Below are 25,671 nucleotides of genomic sequence, written 5' to 3' on the forward strand. Positions count from 1 at the left end.
ATGATCATCAAGAAAATCACCCCATCACGTGTGAACACCCTGGTTGTTCTTTTCCTCCTTCCTTTCCATGGCAAGATAGCACCCCTTCCTATCACGCTCCCTCTCATCTAGGTGCAACCACCTCTTTTCATCCTTTTTTTTCACTATTTAATTTTATCCCATAACCATTAAAACTCTTCCTATGATCAAGGTGTAAAATCCCATTCTCAGTAGCAAGCATTGCAATTTCAAGTAGCCCAACTCCATGTCTTCCTTGTTGTTGAGCATTAGCAAGTTGTTAATAAGATCATGAGCAGCAATCTCAATAGGACTATCAGATAACATTTCTTCCAACAAGCAACCATATCTTTGGCATTTACTTCATGCCGATTAAGACAACGAGCACTCTTTATGTGCCACCTAATTGTCAATACTTTCCCCTGCCATTGTACTACTTTGGACTCGTTGTTTACAAAATTAGCTACACTCCTAGCTATCCAACCCAAGACCTTTGAGTGTCTTGTCCTTACCATCCCTAGCAGAGCTTTAATCCCTCTCTCCACCTCTAACTTGCATTGCAACTTATCACTTCTACGAACATTAGCAAAAACCCATTTTTCTCTACTACAAGTCCTTGAACACTATGCCCAATGTAACATTATTCTTTTTCCCTTTGCTGGACTGCTAGGCTGTCCTTCGAAGACAATAACTACAACTACATTTACATTAACTTAATGTTATAACATGGTAATAGTGTATCAGATGTATACAATTTTATTGAAAATTTTGGGCCAGTGCAGAGGAGATGAGACATTGCATGTGTCTAGAAATAGATGATGTGCTCTATGGGGAGTGTTTGTCCACCATAGTGTGTGGACCGGTACCATCCTGAGAGAGTGTGTGTTTTTTTTTCGAGAGACTCTAGACATTTCATTTTGTTACTACTTTTATATGTTTATTATACACTTCGCATATGACTATGCCCGATTTTGTCTAAGAGATTACATGCATTGGGATCTTTGATTTGTTTTTAGGAAGAGTGTACCTTGCGACTATTTGACACGAATATATTTTACTAGTTTTCTGTTGGTTTTGTTTTCTTGATGTGTGTTCATGTAAATGCAACGTGTCGTACTCCTTAAGTAAGACTATTTATATGCAGAATGGATATGTTGCACGAAAAAGCTCGAAAAAAAGAGATTGATTAGAAAAGAATGAAAATGAAAGCCCGCAAAAATAAAATCCCCCATGGAGAGAGGCTCAAGAATGCATCTCTTGATCAATGGAGGTGGTGGTTGTGGTGGATACCTTAGGGAGCCATACATTTCCTCTCCTTGTTCTAGGGGTGGTTTGGGGAGGGGGGCATGCTTCCAAGATAATTATATTGTGACCCCACAAAGAGGTGCTACTCCTCGTTCCCATGCTAGTTCTACAGAGGGTGGCTGAGGTGTATGCTATAGAGACATTGATGTAGTGTCCCCATCTCATCAATCAAGTGGACATTATCACCTCTAGGATTTGCTACACCTATAGGCGCATCCACTCTCTTGACACCATGTTTTTCTCAGCTACTATCCACAAGTGGCACTTTTGTCAATGCTACTATGAGAGGTGTGGTTTTAGGATGGTGATAGTAGAACCTTCGCAAGATAGAGGATAGAGCTTCCATAGATAGAGAGAAGATAAACCTTTTGGAAAGATATGGAAAGATCTCATGCAATGGGTGTATGTGATGAAGATGGGTAGAAAGAGGCCTTGTGAGTTTCAAAGATACATTCATGTTCTTCAACTCTTTTTTTCCTTCTTTCTCCAGCTTTCTCTTGAGTAGCCTCACTTCTTCCTATGAATCTTTTCTTTTCTCTCTCTCTCTCACTATCAGCTTCTTCTTCTTCTTCTCTTCTCTCTCTCTCTCTCTCTCTCTCTCTCTCTCTCTCTCTCTCTCTCTCTCTCTCTCTCTCTCCCTCTCTCTCCCTCTCTCTCCCTCTCTCTCCCTCTCTCTCTCTCTCTCTCTCTCTCTCTCTCTCTCTCCCTCCCTCTCTCTCTCTCTCTCTCTCTCTCTCTCTCTCTCTCTCTCTCTCTCTCTCTATTTTGTAGTAGCATCCCAAGAATAAGCAAAAAATACTTGCTAAAGGTTACTAAGCTAAGGCTTTTATAGCCTTAGAGGGGGGTACGGCTCCTCTCTCTCTCTCTCTCTTGCTCATTAAATTGAATGATTCTCTTTTTAAAAATATTTAAAATTAATGTTTTAACTTTTAATTAGTCTCCCTCCCAAACCCCCATTGACATGTAATTGGGGGTGGGGGGGAATAGATACCCTCTTTTTATACTCAATATTGCTAGAAAGAGGTGTAAGGGCTAGAACAAAAGTAGGAGGACAAAGCACATACAAATAGAAACCTTTCATAGATAGAACTAAAAATATTTAAATTAAGATACGTTTTTCACACTACATGTTTAACAATGTGTGTAATAGCATGGTTCATTATATTTCTACATCTTATTTGTATCATTACACACACTATTATACATTGTCACTTTGTGGTGAAAAATGCTATACACAAATCCCTTTCATATTTATCTTAGTCTAAAAGAAAAATTATAAAGCATAATATTAATAAAGAAAGAATAAATGTAGATATAGTGAAAACTAAAGAAGGAGAAGATATACAAGCTTGCCTTGTCTGGCAAATATAGAGTTTTCTTTGAAAATATGAAGAATAAGGAAAGTACAACAAGAATAAGAATAAGAAGAAGATGTTTGATGATGATGATGATGAGATAAAGAGGAGAAGGGAAAGAATAGCAAAAGAAACTCACCTTTGTATACTTGTATAAGAATAGTGGGTGTGGAATTAAATGTAGTCTCTCCATGATAGCTCTTAGCCATGACATTTTGTATCTCATCCATCACTCAATTTCCTCCCAGCCCTTCCTTCATGGTTTATATCATAAAATAAGGCCTAAAATTGAAGTGGAGTGATGGTGAATTAAATTTTTTTGACATCTTTAGATTGTATTTACCTAGACATTCACTGCCACATAAATATAGAGGGTATATATGTGCTAAATTACACATTTGATATGGCTCAATGTCCTTTGTCAATGCTTGGAAATAGATGTATCTCACACCATTTCATAGCCTTGATTACTTCTATTGGTCTCATGACTCATGAACCATTAGCAACACAACTCTAAATGATATATTGTGAAACCACATTTTGGATTTCATTGTGTATGGAATTAGGTTCCACTTGCACATGAGGGGAAGTAGATGTGGATGAGAGGAGAGAGACAGAGTGGAGCAAAAGATGAGCCTCAGCTCATTGTTTTTCTTCTTCCATTATTCTTCTATCATACTAATTGAAAGAGACTTACACACATAGGTATGAATAACCAAGACTAACTGTGGATAAGTCACTAACTACACTGACTTATTGAATGTCACACAGGTGTACAACTGTATCCAACTAATGTCAGCCGCACACATAAAGATAGACTGACTAAAGAGTAACGGGAGTTTGATATTCTAACACTCCCCCTCAAGCTCAAACCATCTGATAAACTCCAAGTAGCTATCTGAAGTATATGAACTTTTCTTTACCAAGAGACTTGGTAAATATGTCTGCTACTTGGTCTTCGGTCTTCACATGAATCAAGTCAATCTACCCTGTAAGAACCATTTCTTTGATGAAATGGTAGTGAACCTCAATATGTTTGGACCTAGCATGTTAGTCATGATTGCTAGCCAACATAACACTGCTGAGCTTATTACAATGCAATATCACTCTTCTTTCTAGCTATATTCCCAAGTCTTTCAGCAATTTCATAAACCAAACTGCTTTGCAAGCCACTAAGGTAGCTCCTCTGTACTCGACAATGCAATAGTAGGTTGTTTCTTACTCTGCCAACTAATCATACTATTGCCTAATCCAAATGCATAACCACTGGTTGACCTCCTGTCATAGGCACAACCAGCCCAATTAGCATCACTAAACCCTATCAAGTCAAGAGATTTTCCATATGCATAAAATAGCCTAGAATCTGTAGTACCCTTTACATATCTCATGATCCTCATGACTACATCTAAATGTGGTTTGCAAGGCTTTTGCATGAACTGACTAATTAGCCCCACTACATAACATAAGTCAGGACAGGTAATAGTCAAGTATATCAAGCTTCCCACCACTTGTTGATACATGGTCACATTCTCTATGTCATTTCCAACATCAATCTACAGCTTGACATTGTGATCAAGAGGTGTCTCTATAGGCTTGCATGCAACCATACCATACTTCTGTAACATGTCATGAGCATACTGCTTTTGTAGCCGTCATATATCTTGAGGCGTAGAGACTACCTCAATTCCAAGAAAATACTTCAGCTCACCAAGGTCTTTGACTTTGAATTCAGCCTGTAAACATGATTTAATTTCAGCAATGCTCTCTTCATCATCTCCAGTGATGATAAGATCATCTATATAAACCACTAGAAACACATATCCATGATCTGTCTTCTTTGTGAACAAACTGTAATCTAGATCACCCGATCTAAATCCATGTTGCTGTAAATAACTATTGATCCGAGCATTCCATGCTCTAGGTGCTTATTTCAGCACATATAAAGCCTTTTTCAGCTTATATACATGTGTAGGAAAGTCCAGGTGAACATAGCCTTTAGGCTACTCCATATATACTTCCTCAATAAAATCACCATTTAAGAAAGCATTCTTAACATCCATTTGCCATAATTTCTAGCCTTTGCATGCTATGAAAGCAATGATAGTTCTAACAATTGCCATTTTAGCCCCACCGGACTGAAAGTATCCTCATAGTCAAGGCTATATTGCTGTGCATACCCTTTTGCAACTAGCGTGGCCTTATAACATTATAATGAGCCATTTGACTTGCACTTAACCTTGTACATCCATTTCCAGCCAATGGGGACTTTGCCTTTAGGCAACTCAACCAATTCCCATGTCTCATTTTTAGCCAGGGTTGCATACCCTCATCCATGGCAACACACCAATTATCATCTTTAACTGCATCATCAAACTTTCTAGGTTCTTTGTAATTTGTCACACTAGCCATATATGCATAATGGTGGGCTAAATAACCAATGTATGTAAACTTGTCAACTAGTTTTCTAACTCTCACAGATATTCGTAACTATGGCTCACTATGAGCTTGCCTCTCTTGAGGCGGTACATAACAACTCTGCCTTGATCCAGGCGTTATAATAGATGGAATGCCCAACTCACTATCCAAACTATCACTATTAGATGACTCATAACCTGCTGTAAGGGGATCTATCACGTCCTCAAGCATCTTTTCTTTTCCCTTATCCAATCTCTCCCTCACTGGCATATCTGTGTCAGTGGACGTAGGAATATGACTCCGCAAGCGTCCTGACCAACGACTTACTGTAGGTGATCCATCACCTATAGGACCACTCATAGATGTACTCATTGTAGGTGTATTTTCAACATTACTAGTGCTCTTTGATCCATCAGTAGCCACTGCAATAGGATTACCATATCACGATGCCAGCTCATCAAAAACAACTTCTTTGCTAATCAATGTCTCATGTGTAGATGGTACATAACACTTGTGAGTTTTCAATCTTGTGTATAACCAAGGAACACACTCTTGACAATTTTATGATCCAATTTCTTCCTCTTTTCATCAAGAACATGCACATATGCAATGCTACCAAATACCTTCATAGTTTGAAATGTCATTCTTATGACCATACAGCCTCTCATATGGAGTTACATCATGAATCCTTGCTATAGGGGTTCTATTTAGCACATAGATAACAATCAATACTACTTCAGCCCAATAACCATTTGGCAAACTCTTCTCATTCAACATAGCTCTTTCTGATTCCATGAGTACCCTATTTTTCCTTTCTACTGCACCATTTTGCTGCGGTGTATAGTTGTAAGTTAACTATCTTCTGATCCCATGTTTAGCAAGGTACCTATCAAAGTAATTAGAGACATATTCTCCACCTCCATCTGATCTAAGACATGAAATTTTACAGCTCAACTCATTTTGAACATGCTTCTTGAAGTCCTTGAATGCATCAAATACATCATCCTTATGTTTCAGTATGTAAAGCCAACTATACCTACTGTTGAAATCATCAATGAAGGATACATAGTAACGAGCACCACCAAACGAAGCATTATGAGATGGACCCCATACATTTGAATGTACCAAATGCAAGGGTCGTGAGCTATTCCGTACATGTCTCATAAATGCAATCGTACTTGCTTTCCAAACTCACATGCATTACATACATGTCCAAAGTCATGATACTTGAACTTAGGTAGTCCAAGCTTAATCTCCTTTTGCCACATAGATTTCAGCTTTTGTAGATTCACATGGCCAATCCACTTATTCCATATCTCAACATCATGTATAGAACCATCATCATGTGCAAACATGGCTGCTTTCAATTCTAGAATCGACGCATCAAGAGTAAACATCTTGCCATCTCTTCAGCCTCTAGCAATCAATTTGCAACCATTACAATATTCTTCAACAAAGCATCCATCTCTATTAAATCTCACTTGCAAATTCTGTTTAGCCATTTGTCCAACTAACAAAAGATTCTTGGTTATTGTAGGTACATGTAGTACATCATGCAAGCTCTTTTTCTTACCATCAGGCATCAACAACAGAACAATTCTTGTGTGTTGAATGTCATGTTGGGTATCATCCCCTATACACACATAACCATGTGAGCCTGCAACCATCTCATCAAACCATTCTCCATGGGGTGTCATATGATTTGAAGCCCCTAAATCAATGTACTATCTCTCATCTCTATTCTGCCTAGATGCATTCTTAGACACATGTTGTATGGCAAACAATCTTTCAACCTGCTCATCATGAGCACTGCTAGAAGATGCATAGTGCCCATGTGGTTTGCCCTTTGCCTTCATATCTCCCTGCTTCTTATAACAATCCTTTGCAATGTGTCCACATCTGCAGTAGTAATGACAGTCATTATCTCTATTTGACTGATCATTTGACTACCATGAACCAAATCCACCACCTCTACCATGGGATGATCTCCCCTGGCCTCTAAAGCCGCCAGATCCACAATGGCCCTATATATTTGTGCCATGCCATGCATTCTGCTGATGCTGTCTAGAAGCATTTTGAGTGTCTCCTCTACCTCGAAAAGAGCCACGGCCTTTGCCGCCTCTACCACGCTAGCTAGAGTAAAGAATAGTGTCTCTGCTTTGAGATGTACTAGAACCTATATTCAGCCCAAGCTTAACTTCCTCATGTAGTAGCAAAGCAATCAGCTCATCCCAATCAGGGGATTTAGCTCTCATAGAAATAAATGTATCAAATGCTTTATACTCTTTGCCAAGTCCATTCAATGTCACTGCAATCATATCATCCTCAGACACTGAAGATCCAATGGTGGCAAGCTAAACTGCTATGTTCTTGATCTTTGCAGTGTAGGCCTAAATGCTTCTATAATTCCTACATATGTTATTGAACTGTTGATTTAGCTGAATCTTTCTTACATGTGTTACATTTCCATAATTCTTAATGAGTATGTCCCATGTATCGTTTGGAGAACTGCATCCAGTAATCTGTATAACCATAGCATCTGATATACATAAGGAAAACCAATGTAACACCTGGCATGCTTTCTCAATCCATAGCTTATGAGCCCTTTTTTGATCATTTGTTGAATTCCTTTCATGTATTTCAGGTTCAGTCTCATCACCTGTACATAAGTCCCAATAACCTCTGCCAACCAAAAAATTCTTCATATAAAACTTCCATAAAGCAAAATTTTGTTGTCCAACTTTTCTCTCACAATTTGAGTGATATTGTCAGTGCCTTAAGCATTTGCCATAGTTGCAGCTTAGATATTTAGTGATGTATACAACCTGTAAGTATCTGATTCCTTTTCCTATAGTTTAGGACCAGTTTTCTACTATTCAATATAGTTTCCTACAATTCAGGATAGTTTTCTTGGCAACTTGCTTGGTATAAATTGTATTTTGACAATGAAAAAACACAAGCAACTGAGCATAAACTAAGCTCAAATCAGTTCAAAACATTCTATGGTAGTGGCAAAACATCCTAGCAACTAACTATGTCCATACAAGTATCAAAGTTTGTACTGTATGCAAGTAGTAGTACCAAATATAGCCAACCCACTGCTATAACCAGGAGTATTTTCTCTGTTAAAACAAGAGTATTCAGACCTCAAAACAGCCCTAAATCATCTCATTTAGTTGCTACTCTATGCAAGAGTTATTACATGTCCAACCAGTCATAATATATTGCATGTATGTCAAGTGAAGATGATAGGTATCCTTCCTGCACACAATAACCAGTCATACCTTGGTATAACTAGTAAAAAATTAGTCCAAACTTTGGATTTTCAGCACTCACAATATCCCAAAAATCATCTACCACTCAAGTGGTATGATCCAAGCATTTGTTAGTAGCAAATAACCATCACAGATACTTCAACCCTATAGGTATATTGTTTCCAAATTTAGGATAGCAACTAGTTCACTATTTCCAAAACTGAGCATTTAACACTTCAATATCATGCTCAAATGCATGATAATAAGGGCATATACATTGTTAGGATGAAAGCCACCAGTGCCATGGAATCACTTGTTGTTTACTGCAGTAAACAACCAGTCTACACAGGTCTCTGATAAATTTGAAAAAACTTTCTTCTTAAAAGTTGTAGACCATGTCGAAACGGTCAGGACTCGCAAGCCATCTCTCCAAAAACCATTTCTGTAGCAAGATGTAGCTTTTGCAAAAAAACGGGTTACATGCACAGTCTCCTTTGATGACATTTTCTTTAAATATGATGTCTTGATGTCAAATGGCTAGTGCCAAGCCTTCAGGCTTTAGGATTTCAAGCTCTAATACCATGTTGGAAGAGAGGGAGAGAGATAAAGTGGAGTGGAAGATGAGCCTTGTTGAGATGGCAAGCTCAACACGTGTGGACATTGATGATGGGTCACCTAGCTAGATGGGTCCGCATGTCTACACTTAGCATGTTTGTGGTCATTATGACACTCACATGGCCACTGAATTATCAGTTATTATATTTTGTTTGTTACACCTACCTACATCTGGCAAAGATATAGCACCAGTCGATTAGTATAGTCGGTTATGCACTGTTTGACTTAGAAGGCCACTTTCCTTTATGTTGTATCTTATCTATACTTTGTGTATATTGTATAGTGGGTGAAAAAGAAGAAAAAATCAGCAAGAAAGCATTTTGGCCTCCATCTCTCTTGTGTTCTTGCGTGACCTTCCTCTTGTGTATACAATGTGTGTTTGGCACAACAGCTTAAGCAAATCCCCCCATCACGTGATTCTTGACATGGTATCAAAGCCGCGCCACTGAGAGATACTGATTTTGAAGGCTAAAGTGAAGGAGAAGAAGCGAGGTTTGAGCAAGCAAGCAACATGTAAGAATCTCTCCCATTCTTCCACTCTCTCTCTCTTGGATAGTGCATGTGGAGGCACCGGAAGCAGGGTAGAGCAAAAATCTCAGATTCCTATGAGATTTGGTGTGCGAGTAGAGCACTGTGTATTCTATTAACAAGCCCTTTAGGGCTTGTTTGCAGTTATTTTGGGCATCTGAGGCTATTTCAGGTCCCATTTTAGAGCCGCAAGGTTTGGGACAGCAGTTTCAGGGTACACTGTGATTTCGACTGGGTTTTTTTCAAAAGTGGATGCATAGGTTACAGATTATGAATCTGTAATTTTTGAGGTGTTTTCAGCAGGAAGCAAACATAAGGTTTGTCTGCAAAAAGGTTACAGATTACATGTACTATTGAGCAGTCAATGAAAACCATTGCTTGTTGTAGTGGTGTGCAGGTGTTGTGAAAGGTTGCAGAAGACTAGCTTGCTGTGTTGTATCTTGTTTGTGACAATGGCAGAGAACAATGGAAATCCCATTATTGAGAAGCTCGACAAGAACAACTACCCTTCATGGAAGTTCCGTGTGACAAACTTCCTCATTGGAAAGAGCATTTCTGAGTTTGTTTCAGGTGAAGAAAAGGAGCCAGAGCTGGGTATCCCTCCGACTGCAGATGAATTAAAAGCATGGAAATAATGGAATGCAAAAGACAAAAAGGTGATGTATTGGTTACGTGCAGTCATTGATAATACGATGTTGGGACATATCAAGAATGCAGAAACTTCACATGCAGCTTGGATAATTTTTGAAAACATGTTTTCAATAAATACAAAGGCATAAAAGATTCAACTCAAGCAAGAGTTGATTGCCTTGAAGAAAGGAAAAATTTATGTCAATGAGTATGTGTTGAAGATGAGGAGCATTGCAGATGCTTTAACAGCAATTGATACAATGCCTAATGATGATGAATTGGTTTCATCCACTTTGAGCAGCCTTAACAATGAGAAGGCATGGAAATCATTTGTTACTTGAGTATTGTATGGAAGCCATTTCCACATTGTGATGAGTTGATCTCTCTCATGATTACCGAAGAGATCAATATGCAGGGTGATTCATCTTAAAAAAATGGTAAACAGGTTCAAGCATTTTACTCAAGTTCAGGTAGGGGACATGGTAGATCCTCTTTGAGAGGTTTTGGTATGGGATGTGCTGGCGATAACCAGCAAAACAGGTTCAATCAGCAATCTGGTGAAATGCAGGTTTCAGGAGGCTGAGGAAACTTTAGAGGTAGGGGGAGCTCTAGAGGAAGAGGTGGATGGAAGAATAGAGGTTTTGAAAATTCTACTATTGTTTGCCATTATTGTTGCAAAACATGCCATATTGTAGCCCATTGCTATGCAAACAAGGATGATATTCACAATGGTAAATTGCAGCAAGGAAACTATTCATCATCTTCATGACACAATGAAGAAAAAAATTAGTGTCTATTTGCTATGCAGCATATGATGAATGCAGTTACAAGAAAGGGGACACATGATTATGTATGGTATGTCAATTCAGGTGCATCTAATCATATGACCAGTCATGTTGAATGGTTTGAAGAGATGTAGGACTTACAAAATCTAGGTTATGTGCAGATGGGTGATGATTCATGCCACCCAATTTCACACATTGGAAAGGTTCCCTTGTCCTTGTATGATGGCCAGACAAAGAGTCTAACAGATGGATTATATGTGCCATCAATTACAAAGAATCTAGTGTCTGTTGGCCAAATGGTAGAGCAAGGGTTGCGGGTCCGATTCAATGCAAAAGGTTGTTTTGTAGAAAACTTTAATGATAAGTGCAGGTTGGTCGCAAAAGGAAGTAGAGATGGCCAAATGTTCACTTTAGATGCTGGAATTCTTGCAATGGATGCTGCAATGTATGCTAAAGAAAAAGGAGTAGTTGCAGATATTGAAATATGGCATAAATGTATTGGACATGCAAATGTGCAAAGGCTAAAATTAATGCAGTGTAGAGGATTGGTTACAGGGTTACCTTCTTTTAGAGTTGCAGAATTGTATAAAGTTTGTGAAGCATGCAAGTTTGGTAAGCAGGCAAGACAACCCTTCTTGCATGACAAAGATGTGAGTAGAAAAATACTTGATGTAGTGCATATAGATGTTTGGGGGCCTACACAGAATGTATCTCTTGGTGGCAGCAAATACTTTGTCACATTTATTGATGATTGTTCAAGGAAGTTATGGGTATACTTCATGAAGGAAAATAGTGATGTGTTTGAGCACTTCAAATCTTTTAAGACAGATGTTGAAATAGAAACAGACTTAAAAGTAAAGTGCTTGAGATCAAATGGAGGGGAAGAGTACCTCTTTGTTTACTTGCTTCTTGAGGACTCATGGGGTAAAGAGGCAATTTACTTGTAGGTATACCCCACAACAAAATGGGGTTGCAAAAAGAAAAAATAGCCACATTGCAGAAGTAGCACGGGCATTAATGGCTGAGAAGAATATGCCCAAACATTTTTGGTTTGAGGCTATCCATACTACTGTCTACATTATGAATAGAACTCCCACAGGGGGAGTTCATGGGATGACTCCTAAAGAGTGCTTTATTGGCAAGAAGCCCAATGTATCGCACTTGAAGGTATTTGGATGTGTTGAATATGTTCATGTGCCAAATGAGCTATGGAAGAAGCTTGATCCAAAGGCTGAAAAATGTATTTTTATTGGGTACTCTTTAGAGTAGAAAGGGTATCGCTGATATAACCCTATCATAGGTGAGTTCAGAGTGAGCAAGGATGTTATCTTCTATGAGATGACCAGCTGGTATGCACCTCTGCTGGTGATGTATTAGATGATGATAATGACCATGACAGTTATGTGTAGAAAGAAAAACAAGAATCGCGGAGTCTTAGTGGACCAGAAACATCATCCAGTACTATACCTACAATGAGCCCTAGGTCTGGGAGACTAAGGAGTAGCCCCACATCTTCAGGTGGATCTATAAGTGTTGTAGGGAAGGACAAAGGAAAGAAGAAAGTGTTGGATGGTAATGATACATCTACCAATCGTTTGGGATTTGATGGAGATTCCAGCGGTTTAGAGAGTTTGGATGATCAGCTTGGTATTCCTTCAGTTAGGACACTAGGTGTACAGAGAGCTCATAGTAATGTAAAGGCTCCATTGAGTGATCTGGTGGTACGCAGATCTAGCAGGATCAGATATCGTGTTAAAAGATTTGGTTTTGAAGGTTAAGCAGCTCACCATTATTCTTACATGGTGAAAATAGTTGAGGATGTTGAGCCCACTTGTTTTGAGAATGTTGTTGGTCATGCTCATTGGGATGCAACAATGGATGAGGAGATGGCTGCATTAGAAGCCAATAAGACTTGGGATTTGGTACCCTTACCTAAGGGTAAGAAAGCTATTGGCTATAAGTGGGTTTAAAAATTTAAGCATAATGCAGATGTTTCAGTTAGCACGTATAAAGCTTGGTTGGTTGCAAAAGGCTATGATCAAACATATGGCATAGATTATGAAGAGACATTCAGTCTAGTTGCTAGGATGGCAACTGTTAGATGTGTGATTGCCTTGGCAGCAGCCAAAGGTTGGAGTTTGTTGCAAATGGATGTTAAGAATGCCTTCTTGCATGGTGAATTGCAAGAAGAAGTGTATATGGAGCAGCCAACAGGTTATGAGGATTTAGAGTATTCCACATATGTATACAGGTTAAAGAAGGCACTCTATGGGTTGAAGCAAGCACCTAGAACATGCTCAAACAAGATTGGAGAGTATCTTGTCAATATTGGATTTTGTATTTCTGATGCTGATCACTGACTTTATGTGAGAATGGGAGATGCAGGTTTGGTCATCATAGTCATATATGTGGATGACTTGATTATTACAGGTGAAAGTGAGTGACAATGGGATTGCTGAAGTTAAGGACTTCTTGAAAAAGAAGTTTGAGATGAAAGATTTGGGTGAGTTGAGATACTTTCTTGGTATTGAGGTGATCAGATGTGATGATGGTATATGGCTATCCCAAAGGCGATATGGCTTGGATATGTTATCCAAGTATGGTATGATAGCATGTAAGCCTCTTTCAGTACCATTGGAGCAAAATGTGAAGTTGAGTGCTGACATTGGGGATGAGATAGAAGACCGTACTATGCTCAAGAGGATGGTAGGGAGTTTGATTTACATGACTATCACAAGGCCAAACTTGAGCTATGTTGTTGGCCTTGCTAGTTAGTTTATGCAGATGCCTAGAAAGCCTCATTTGGATGCAGTTAGACGTATATTGAGGTATGTGAAGTCCAATTTACATTATGGAATTTTTAATGAGGCAGGTAAGGATGTACAGGTCTTTGGATACACAAATGTAGATTGAGCTGGTAGCATGTCAGATAGAAGATCTACAAGTGGATTCATGTTTTCCCTTGGTAGTGTAGTAGTTTCATGGAGTAGCAAAAAGTAACCTACAATTGCTTTATCGAGTATAGAGGTTGAGTATAGAGGTGCTACTATGGCAGCATGTGAGGTGGTATGGCTGCAAAAGTTATCAGGTAATTTGGACGTGCAGGGAGATGGTCCAGTTTTCATTCATTGTGACAATATGAGTAGCATACAACTAGCTAGGAATCTAGTGTTCCATGCTAGGACAAAACACATTGAGGTGCACTACCACTTTGTGAGAGAGAAGATACTTGGAAGAGAGATTGACTTGGTATATGTCAGCACACAAGATCAGATAGTTGACATTTTCACAAAGGCATTGGGTGCAGAGAAGCTTTGAAAGTTTCGAAGCTTACTTGGAGTTGTAGAGATATAATTGAGCTTGAGGGGGAGTGTTGAGATGGCAAGCTCAACACATGCAGACATTGATGATGGACCGCCTAGCTAGATGGGTCCCCACGTCTACACTTAGCACGTTGGTGGTCATTATGACACTCACATGCCCATTGACTTATCACTTATTATATTTAGTTTGTTACACCTACCTACATCTGGCAAAGATATAGCACCAGTCGATTAGTGTAGTGCTAGTCAATTAGTGTAGTCGGTTATGCAATGTTTAACTTAGAAGGCCACTTTCCTTTATGTTCTATATTATCTATACTTTTTGTACATTGTAATATAGTGGGTGAAGAAGAATAAAAAATTAGCAAGAAAACGTTTTGTCCTCCATCTCTCTTCTTGTATTCTTGAGTGAACTTCCTCTTGTGTATACAGTGTGTGTATACAGTGTGTGTTTGGCACAACAGCTTAAGCAAATCCCCCCATCATGCGATTCTTGACAAGCCTCAGCTCATTGTTGTTCCTCTTCCATTATTCTTCCATCATACTAACTGAAAGAGACTTACACACATAGGTATGACTAACCAAGACTAATTGTGGTTAAGTCACTGACTACATTAACTTATTGAATGTCACACATGTGTACAGCTGTATCTAGCTAATGTCGGTCACACACATAAAGATAGACTGACTGAAGAGTAACGAGAGCTTGATATTCTAATAGTAGATGCATATCATATCTCTAAAAATGTAGTGGATAGAAGTCATTAAGCACACCATGTATAGAATGGTCATAAACTTTCTTGCTAGTCGTCCTTGTGTCATTTTGATTATAGATTAATGTACGTACCAAAGTGACTATACTTTCATCATATGTGGAACGAGCACTTTCTTGATATTCATACCCCTAAGGAGGATGTTTTAAAGTGCTATGTAAGCCTAATTATAAGAACCATAGCTTCAATCCAAGAGCCTTATGACCTATTTTTGAATGAATTTCAAAAGAATTTACTAGTTGATCAAGAGCTTGGGAAGCACTTTGCTCTTAAGAGGCATGGTTTTCATGACGCTAAGCCTTATATAGGAACCTTTTGCCAAGTACGTTTAGCCATTTTCTTGATGAGGCATAAACATAAGTATTATCAATGGACTAGACCTTAAATGTATTACATTGGATAATTGAAACATCTACGTGAAATAAAGAACAAGCAATGTGGTATGAGCATGATGTCCAAGCTTCTTGGAAGAAATTTTGGAGTTTTCTAGGTAAGTTGCACATGTAGGAAGAATTTTAGTACCTTTTCCAAGAAGAGAGTGAGGATTGTAAAGTCTTGAAAATAAAACTCTCCTTCAAAAGGGAGCGAGTATTGTGTATTCATTGCACAAGTCTAGATGCATTATGGTGCAAGAGATAGGTGTTACTATATGAAAGATGATACATCATGCTATTTATAAGAGGAACTGAAGGAGTAAGAAGAGGCATTTAGATTCTTTACAGAAATTTTGTTATAACCTATGCAATAGTTCTCCTTGGGTGATAATGTAGTGGATAAGAAAGAAGAGTCTACTTTGATCGCTAGACACCAGACATGTACTAAGTATGCTTGAAGGCCTAAAACTTTAGTTAGAGAGGGAGACAATTGTACATGGTTTGTAAAAGCCATTGAATATAGTTAATATAGCTTGGTCCTTGGTCTTTTCATGTGATAGAAGTATCCAAGTGGAGGAAAAAGCATCCTTGTTTAGGGATACTTTAGCCCCCCCAACACTCACCTTATGTAGAACCTTGCACGCATGCATGTCCACCTGTGCATGTGCACACACACACACACACACACACACACACACACACACGTGTGTGTGTGTGTGTGTGGGGGGAGAGAGAGAGAGAGAGAGAGAGAGAGAGAGAGAGAGAGAGAGAGAGATAGACCTAATTGTAATTTTAGGTCATGGCATCATCGATTCTAAGCTCATAACTAGATGATGATATGTAGACATCAATTCTTAGAATCATTGTACCTTAATTGGCAGACATGAAGTAAAATTTATCCAAGATGAGGTATCATGGATCTTGATACCCTTCTTTATTAGGTTAGAAACTTAGAGGCCTAAGTCATCGATCCCTTTAGTCGAGTATTACATGTCATTTGGGTTCTTAGGGACCTAGGTAACTAGTTTCACTATGTTGTTGAAGTTGTAGTGTTTTTTTCAAAATCTCATCAGGCCACGAGACTCATTTGGTTTTCCTTTTTAGTGTAGGGGTTTCTAATTTATGTGTTTTTGCCTAAGCTATGCCCTACTTGAGTTTGAATTTCTTTAGTAAGATAGCTTGACTAGGTGTGAGCTCCTACTTGGATCTTGTGTCCTAATGATAAAGACACTCATATTGTAGTGAGGAGTGGATAATAGAGAGCAAAGTTAAGTAAAAGTTGTTATCCAAAAAGTAGAGAGAAAAAGATGAGAAAAATGAAAGCTAAAAGATACTCATTTTCTTGTGAGGTCTTATCAGTTCAAGTTAGGCTCAAAGCCAATGCCCTATCCTCCTCATTGGGATATGACCTAGTTGCGGGGGAGCAAAAAGAAAGAAAAGAAAAAACCAACTATATATCACCTTGCAAGATCCTAGTAGATTTTTGGGTGCAAGTCATGCATGCAATCAATGCCTTGGTTTCCTTGGGGCATGGTTAAAGTAAAAGGATGATGAGCCATCCCCATTAAGAAAAAAAGTAGAATAAATGCTAATAGATCAAGAAAAATCAAAGGAAAAATAGTTGGGAATAAGTATCTTATCTTTTTCACTAGAGGATCCCTAAGTGGCACAGGCTTCTAAATGGCCATTACTCTTGCAAGGGAAGACCTCTCTCCTAGTTTATCATCACTTGATGTGGAAAGGAGTTGTGGTATGTCATCCCCTTGGATGGTTTACATCCCTACATTTAAATGCATACCTATTCTCCAAGTATAGTACACGAGATAGAGTATTTTCTATATATTTGAAATTTGTTGTAGATCTCTTCATTGTTAATTAGTATGCATTGATATTTTATTCATTTTTAGCAAAAGTTTTGCAGATTGATGTGTTGGGTTTCCCTTTGCTTTAGTCATCAATGCAAGCTAGATTTAAAGATAACATTTTTGCCTTTTTTGGAAACTTTTTAGAAGATTCTACAGCATCCACAATATTTTTTGGAAAATTTTTAGGAGATATTACATTTGAAAGCACATGCAAGGACCCTTTTGGCTCAAATTTGCAAGTGGAAGGCAATTCAAAGCTCCTATCAAGATTATGAAAAGTAAAAAGAACCGGTGGACTTCAAAATGGATTAAAAACTTCACATTTGTAGCCTAAAATATGGCACAATAGCTTAAAAGTGGAAAAGGGATAGGACATTTAATAAATGACATGAAATTAAATGCGATGAAATCAAAAGGTACGAAGAAAACAATTGAGATCAATAGGTGACTCCTTCTCCACAAAGCATGAATAGTTCATTTATACCACATTTGAATAAGCATTTACTAATGCATTAAAATCCACTTTCCATTTGCATTTAAGTATGCATATTCATTGGCTTTAAGAGCTCCATAACCACTAAAATATTAAATGAAAATTTATATGGATGGTTAGATGTGACTATATTTTGAATTTTCTCTAATGTGAGCACAAACACAACATGCTAAATTATCAAACTTTAGGATAAGATTTTGTATTTACATAGCATATAATCTAAAAAAGGAATGTTAATTAAGCTTTTAATGACAAGAAAATAGGGGCCAAGGACAACACATCAATTGCATGTTGTAGAGTATAGTTTATTGTCACTCAAATTCACTTTTTAAGAATCATATTACATTTGAAATTAGAAACACACGCATGGAACTTTATAATTGTTTAACATAAAAGTATAAATATACCTTCCTTGAAGCAATTGAGTTGGAATATATGTTTACCTTACTCATTAGTGGGTATTTCGAACCATCCAAGTGAATTGACATCATTGGATGACAACTTGCTTCACTATGATGAATCATTACTTCTAAGAGACCAAGTGCATTTTTAAGGTCTTATAGGCATAAAGAAACTAGATTATGATCAGGAAGCATATTAAGATTCATATAGACTAGAGAATGAACTTACACTAGTATGGGTTAGATTAGGTGGTATCATGATGAAGTTAAAGCATTGAAGCTATCAACTGTCTCATGCAAACAAAAATGTGGATCATAAATGAGCTTGCATCAACAAAACACAAAGCATACCTAGGTGAAATCACTCAAATGAAGGGGGACTAAAAAAGAGGGAAAATGAGTATCTATTGAGTTGCCAAAACTATAGCTTATTACAGATGAGTTCAAAAAGCCTAAATAATGAGTTGCTTTAAGGTCATGATACATTTAATAACTTTCATAGCTTTGGCAATTGGTATTTACTTTTATGCTAATGGCATCCTATAGTGGATTGTAACTAAGATCTTGAACAGTGTCCCTCTATCTCCTATACATCATTGGTATGCCTAAAAGGATGTTAATAGAATGTGTATGTGTGTGTGTGTGTGTGTGTGTGTGTGTGCGTGTGTGTGTGTACATGCATGCTACCATGATATAGTGCAAAGTGCACCCTCTCGATTGTTCCCTTTACTCACACAAAAAGTAAATCAACCAATTCATAACCTTGTGTGTTTTGCAATGACACAATTTTGTGCATTGTATCTAGTGAGATTGACGAGTGACATCAAGCTAGTAGCAAGAATTAGCAAATTGAAATATCATTATAAATTAGCTATCTACATGTCTCTAAGTCCCGGTGAAGTAAATCATAAATATATACATGTATCACATGGGTTTAACATAGGAGATTTCTAAAATTCTATTTTTACAAATTTTTTACATACAAAAAAAATCCCATCTAAAACGATTACTTACAGATTGAATACAAAATGATTATATTTTATTTTTAAAAAATTCTTAAATAAAAGTATTTATAAATAAGCCTAGAACGCATGTAAAATAGGATATATATATATAGTGAATTACGCGGGCTCTATATCATGTGTAAAAATATCAGTATCAACTGACTATAAATGAGATGCTTAGCGAACTGCAATATCAATACGGATTAATAATTATCACTCACTCGTCTCGCACTATCTAAATAATTATGCGTGTTACGTAATTTCTTAGGCTGCACATGTTAATCGTGTAGTAGCGTATCCGGTAAGAATATTTGTGCACAGTCGAGAAAACGTATTATCGTCATCCTCCGAATTATTAGATTCCTGAGAGATAATTCGAGTATGGATTCGCTTAATAATTGATATTCCTGCATTTAAGGTACTATAAATAAGTGCTCCTGGCCAAGCTAAGGTAGGAGCCGCTCACCCTCTTACAAGCACCTGCAGGTTAATTCGCCAGCTTAGTCTTAATATAGCTAGCCCTGACCATTGCACCTACTCCTCGTCTATTAGCATTAGCATCTCCATTCAATGCTTTTGTTGCATCATTGCACTGTTGTGCTTATGCATTGTGATACACACAACAAGTCATTTCCCCTATTTTCCCTTTTGATGTTCCAACATCATGAGCTTCTTCCAAGGAGCCCTACAAGGGGCCCTCTTCGATCCCTTTGTCTTTTTCCATAGTTTTCAACCTCACGAGCTTCTGCTTTTGTGAGGTACCACAAATCTAGCTAGGTGTAGTTAGGGCCACAAAGTTGCTAGCCCCTACCTTGTAGTAGAAGCTCATGATGTTGTCATAATTCACAAAGTAGGAATTTGCCTAAAATCTCTTATAGATGTTTAGGATTGATCTTTTCAACACATCAAAAAAACCAAACTACTAGGGTTGGACATACTTTGTAACGATGCACAACTGTTTATTTGCTCTCATACTAGAGTTGAATGGTTGTATATTTCACCCACCATTGCATTAATGGATGGTAACCTCAATATTGAATGGTAGAATAGGTTACCATCCACTCCAATGATTATAAGCATTCCATCAAATCTTCTAGAATTATGCACTATCTTACCGATGGTAGGCATAGGACAACATATTATATGTGGATCAATGAAAATGTTTGCTTCATTGGGGTTAACCACACCAATTGGATTTCGTTGGATCTCACATTGCTGTGATCAACCAACTTGATATAAGGTTGGATGCACTCCCAAGGGACTCAGATATAGGTAGAGATGCCTATTTAACACACTTTTGCATCTGCTAAAGACAAATAAGTATACACATGCATTTCTATTGGTATATATTATCTATTCTTTACAAGACTCTTGAAGTTCATTTGTACAAAATCTAGAGGCACGTTGATATTATTTTAGATTCAAGTGCTCACTTTAATCACTTTTTGGCAAACCTAGGTTTAATCATACTTAATTGAACCTTGCCATTTATAAGTTGACTAATTCAAAGATGACCACATATGCCTTTAATTGAGGACTATAATTGATTTGTTTGATATGGTTACATATTAATTTTTCTAAGAGAAGGTGAAATTGGTTCATATATGAGAATTAGCTATGATTTTAAGGCAACAATATAGTCTAATTACATCCAAGCCATATACTATTTGCTATGACCTTGGAATTCCTTTCATGTGAACATTAAAAATCTAAATATATTTTTGTGTACCTAAAGAAAGATTTTCATATACTCAGGCTTTGAGGAATTTGTAAGCAATAGAAAACAAGATGGAAAAGTATTCCCACATTCGTGATAAGTACACAGATATCAATCAGGTTGGATTTTCCAGGCTTTCAAGTGTATTGTATAACCTCCTCCTTCAATAAGCAATTTCCAAGATCTTAGAGAGTATTTCAGGGTAGTGGTCTAGTCTTTGATATAATATTAATACTTTTACAAAGGGGGGAGATAGATAGATAGATAGAGAGAGAGAGAGAGAGAGAGAGAGAGAGAGAGAGAGAGAGAGAGAGAGAGAGAGAGAGAGAGAATATTGGTAATGTAGGTGACACAAGCTTTAAGAAAGGCTGGACTTGAATCATCAAATCTGATTATTGGTATTGATTTCACCAAAAGCAATGAGTGGACAGGTAATTTGCATAACATTTGTGATTTTGTTTTGAATTTTAGCTACTACTAGTATAGGCATTGTATATTGGAAACTTTGATTATAAGTTAAGTGTTGAGTTTTGTTTATATTTTGCTCTTTGTTGTTTCGCTATATGCTACTTGTACTCAAGCTTCCTTGATATGTTTCAATACTTCAACTTGAGTAAAATACAAATAAAACTATTTACATGCATAAATTATCGCGTAGGGCTTGGAACATGTTTTAAAGGAAAATGCTATAGCAATGTAATGTTTGCTTGGATCACTTTGCATGCTTTTGAATCTAAAGTTGGTAGAGATGATAAACAATGATCAAAATTGCATATAGTTGACAATATTTATCACAAATAATGGCTCATTGTTATGGTAAATATCTATGACAATAATCAATCATTTTATTGCTTTTAGAAGAATGTCCTTCCAATTGGTTTATATTCTGAAACTATATTTTCTTTTGATATAATATCTCTATTGCATGCCAAACTATGGATTGTAGGTAGAAATTAAGTCCAAAGTTTGTCTAAGATTGTATGGTAAATATCCATTCATGGCTAAGACACAAAATACAAATATAATAACTAAGCTTATATTTTAGTTTTTCCTTATTGGCAGGAAAATATTCTTTTGATGGACTTAGCCTTCATGCCCTTCTTCCCAATGGAATGAATCCTTACGAGCAAGCTATTTCAATCATTGGGAGGACACTCTATGAGTTTGATGAAGATAGTTTGATCCCTTGTTTTGGTTTTGGGGATGGTTTGCCAACTTGCTTATTTCCATAACAATCTAGAGACTTGTATGCCATGTGCTCCTAGTCAAGTGATTATTTGTTTTGTGTCTTCCTAACAGCCACTACCCATGATCAAAGTTGTTTCAACTTCAATCTGAATGGAAGCCCTTGTGAAGGTTTTGAAGGTGTCTTGAAGCGCTATAGAGAAATACTCCCTTATGTCATTCTTTCTGGTAAGTTTGTACATAATGTTGGCTAGAAGATTGTCATTAGCAATCTTCAAAGTTTTATTAGAACTTGATCACTTTTTTTAAGGTTCTACACATTAATACAATACACCATGAGCTTGCATTTAAAAGATTTTGTAAATGCATCTACCTTCAGTTTTGGCGATGATCTTAATATACACAAGTGAATAAGATAAGATAATTTATCTTCTTTGGTGAAAAACATTACTTTTGTAGGTCCCACCTCATATGCACCTATCATCCATGCAGCAATAGATGTTGTGAGAAAATCTGGAAACCAATTTCATATTCTTGTTATAATTGCTGATGGTCAGGTACTTGGATAAAGTGTAGTGCTAATTCATTAATTTACATGATTTTATAAATGGCAAATTAGGGAGTTGAATGTAGAGAGCATTTTGTTAGGTAACTGGTAATGTGCGAGGTGGAATGTTGAGTGTACAAGAGAAGGTGACCATTGATGCTATTGTTGCTGCAAGGTACACTATTTTATATTTATGTTAGAATCTAATTTATATAAGATGCTAATGTGTATAAACTTTGAGTTCCAGCAATTATCCTTTATCAATCATTTTGGTGGGGGTTGGTGATGGACCATGGGACAAGATGAAATGGTTTGATGATGCTATCCCACAACGCAAGTTTGACAACTTTCAGGTGCAATAGAAAAAGATAGATCTATTAATAACTTGATTTTCTTATCAAGTAGTTTTTTGTGAAAAAGATTCAATTTTTATAGGGAGGAGAAGGATTGATAGAAGGGAGATAAGGGTTAATATTATAGTTAATCAAGATTGTAATATAACAAGATCTCAACTATAAATTTTTTCTAGATTTCATTCAAGTGAATAGCCTTATTGCAAAAATTAAGACTTTCCATTGACGATTAGCCCAAAAAGTAGCTAAATTTGACATCCATGCAATCTTCAACTAAAATAATTGACAAATTTTGTTTTACATAAGTTCTTTTTTAGAAAATAAATCTTTTAACATTGGATCTTGATGGCATGCTATGTGTTGTTTTGTAAGCAATGATTTATTGTTTGAATGAGATCTTTTTACATGTAGTTTGTAAACTTCACTGAGGTCATGTCAAAATGCTCAAGTCCAACCCACAAAGAAGCAGAATTTGCTGTTGCAGCACTCATGGAAATTCCAAAGCAGTATAAGGCAATCCAACGTATGCAAGGGTTAAGGTAACAACATTTAACCCAAAAATAAAAAAGTTCCCCACATAAGCAGTGGTTTCATGTTCTTTAAATTTGAAGTCTGTATATAATGTGTGTCATATTTTTTTGGTCTCATAGCCAACCGCAACCGACACCTCTTTCAAGCTCTAATGTACATCAACAACAAACATATTTTTCAAGTTGGGGTCAACAGCCACAACTTGTTCCACAACCTTTCAAACAAGAGACCATAGCCACAATGCCTTCTTCATATTGGAAACCGCAACCACAACATTTCTTTAATGCCACTCGATATAACTACAATCCAATGAATTATAATGGTCACTACTGAAAGCTTGTTATTTCTATTAAGGGCTAGTGAAAGGGAAATTTGCAATCCTTTCAGTCGATTATGATAACTTCTTTCAAGGATAGTGGTTAATGCTACATGTAATTTTATGCCCATGGCTATTTGATGAATGAGGAAGAACTCTCTATGGTTGTCATTTACTATTCTAGGATTAGACACAACTTTCCTCTACATTTAGCATACCATGGGTGTGCTATTTTCTTGTTTCTTTATGTAAATAAAAATAGTGTTTCGATTAAAAAATTCATGTATTGGTATATTTTATCAACTTACTTTCTTTTATTTATCACTACCTTGATTTGGGATAATAAACCCACCATTATATAGAGATACTATAGTTAAGCATCCATCTACTTTCAATGTGAATTTTATCCAAGGTTATTGCCATTATTTCTTTTTACACATAAGTAAATGTCCACATGAACTCACACTATTTTTCATGGGTGTCTCCCCATGATACTGAGACTCACATAATGCAAGTATTAAGGTGCATGTGCCAAAGGTGTTCTTATAGCTTGTTAGTTAAATATGAGTATAATTTAAATGTGTCAATATATTAGTGGCATCCTTGGGATTGAAGTTAGGATAGCTAGACATGAGCAAATATACCATTATTTCCATAAGGAATAAATCATCATCACCTCTATTGCAGAAAATAGTGTTCAAGGCACCTATGTTAATAGACATGATATGATCTATCATGGAAATATTCTTGATGGAAGAAATAATGGAAAGATAGCCCACTTTTTGTATGTTGGATAGCACACAAAAGTGCGTAGTTACACACCCATATGAAGCCTAAGTTCTTGTTTTAAATTGACTATTACTTGTCATATTATACATCAATGAAAGCTCTTGGAAAGGGGAATGTAAAAGTACAAATTTAGCTAGAATTTCCATAATCATTCAATATCTTATTTTATAACTCACCAATAAATGGATACATAAGAATGAGGTTGTGTGTGTGTGCATATGTATGTAGCTATGTTATATATCTAGCTATGTATATTTTCAGTACACATACATGTAGGTGCATGGGCAAGTAGGCATGTGTGTGAAAATTCCTTAGTATGTGTAAATCAAAACCTAGAACTATAAACTTAGTGAGATCTAGCTTATGCTTCCATAAGAACACATTAAGGGCCCATGTAGAAAAGAATATACTAACTTGATGTTATGTTGTTTCTCCATATAGAATCTATAAGCTAGTTCTATGGAGCATGTATGTATAATAATAAATAAACAATCATTATAAATAGTTGTTTGAAATTTTTAAAATTAATGTAGAAATATATTAAGACATTATTTATGATAAAGGTTTGAATGCCTATATCATTTTAGTATATGTATCTCCCCATTCCAATAGAATATAACATAATGGCTACTACATCAATCTATCATAAAGCACTTAAAGTGATATTTGGGCACCCATTTAATGAAAAATAGGATTAAAAGAGCTTCAATATTAAATGTTAGGTGTTGGAATAAGCAAAATATACATAAGGACCATCATCACCCTTGTGGCAATGCGTCCATGTGGCAACCATGATGATCCAATATTCTCAAGTCAGGATTTACATGTAGAAGGGTATCAGATAAAGGGTTTACTCGCAAATTTAATTAAAAATGATTGTATTTTATTTAAGAAAAAAATAAAAAATAATGAATATTTATAAATAGGCCTTAAAGGCATGTGATATAGACGATATATATATATAGTGAACCACTCGAGATATATACACGCATGTTTGAAGGCTTGTAATCCCCTTATCACTCATACACAAGTGATGGAGTGGTAATGATCAATAGTGAGATTGACTACACCAAAGGTGTCATAGTCCACCATCTTTGATGATGAGGCCATATAATC

The 25,671-nt window shown here is 36.7% G+C and overlaps 1 protein-coding gene across 1 annotated transcript; it reads left to right on the forward strand.

The window, feature by feature from the left end:
* Window positions 1-19,572: 19,572 nt before the first annotated feature.
* LOC148010724 (E3 ubiquitin-protein ligase RGLG4-like) lies at window positions 19,573-23,969 on the forward strand. Its single transcript, XM_087671373.1, has 10 exons — window positions 19,573-19,603; window positions 20,873-20,953; window positions 21,181-21,265; window positions 21,897-22,040; window positions 22,134-22,247; window positions 22,479-22,576; window positions 22,668-22,741; window positions 22,814-22,919; window positions 23,331-23,458; window positions 23,570-23,969. The coding sequence occupies exons 2-10, from the start codon at window positions 20,906-20,908 to the stop codon at window positions 23,781-23,783; spliced, it is 1,011 nt and encodes a 336-aa protein (XP_087527499.1). The 5' UTR covers window positions 19,573-19,603; window positions 20,873-20,905; the 3' UTR covers window positions 23,784-23,969.
* Window positions 23,970-25,671: the final 1,702 nt, after the last annotated feature.

The sequence above is a fragment of the Lygodium microphyllum genome, chromosome 29 (genome assembly GCF_053477565.2).
Source record: "Lygodium microphyllum isolate KBCC chromosome 29, Lygodium_microphyllum_v1.1.10, whole genome shotgun sequence".
NCBI lineage: Eukaryota > Viridiplantae > Streptophyta > Polypodiopsida > Schizaeales > Lygodiaceae > Lygodium > Lygodium microphyllum.

Coding starts and splice junctions, on each gene's coding strand:
- LOC148010724 (XM_087671373.1), top strand. CDS start 20,906: ATGGAAAAGTATTCCCACATTCGTGATAAGTACACAGATATCAATCAG. Junction 20,954..21,180: donor AGTACACAGATATCAATCAG/GTTGGATTTTCC, acceptor TTGGTAATGTAG/GTGACACAAGCTTTAAGAAA. Junction 22,742..22,813: donor GATGCTATTGTTGCTGCAAG/GTACACTATTTT, acceptor TTTGAGTTCCAG/CAATTATCCTTTATCAATCA.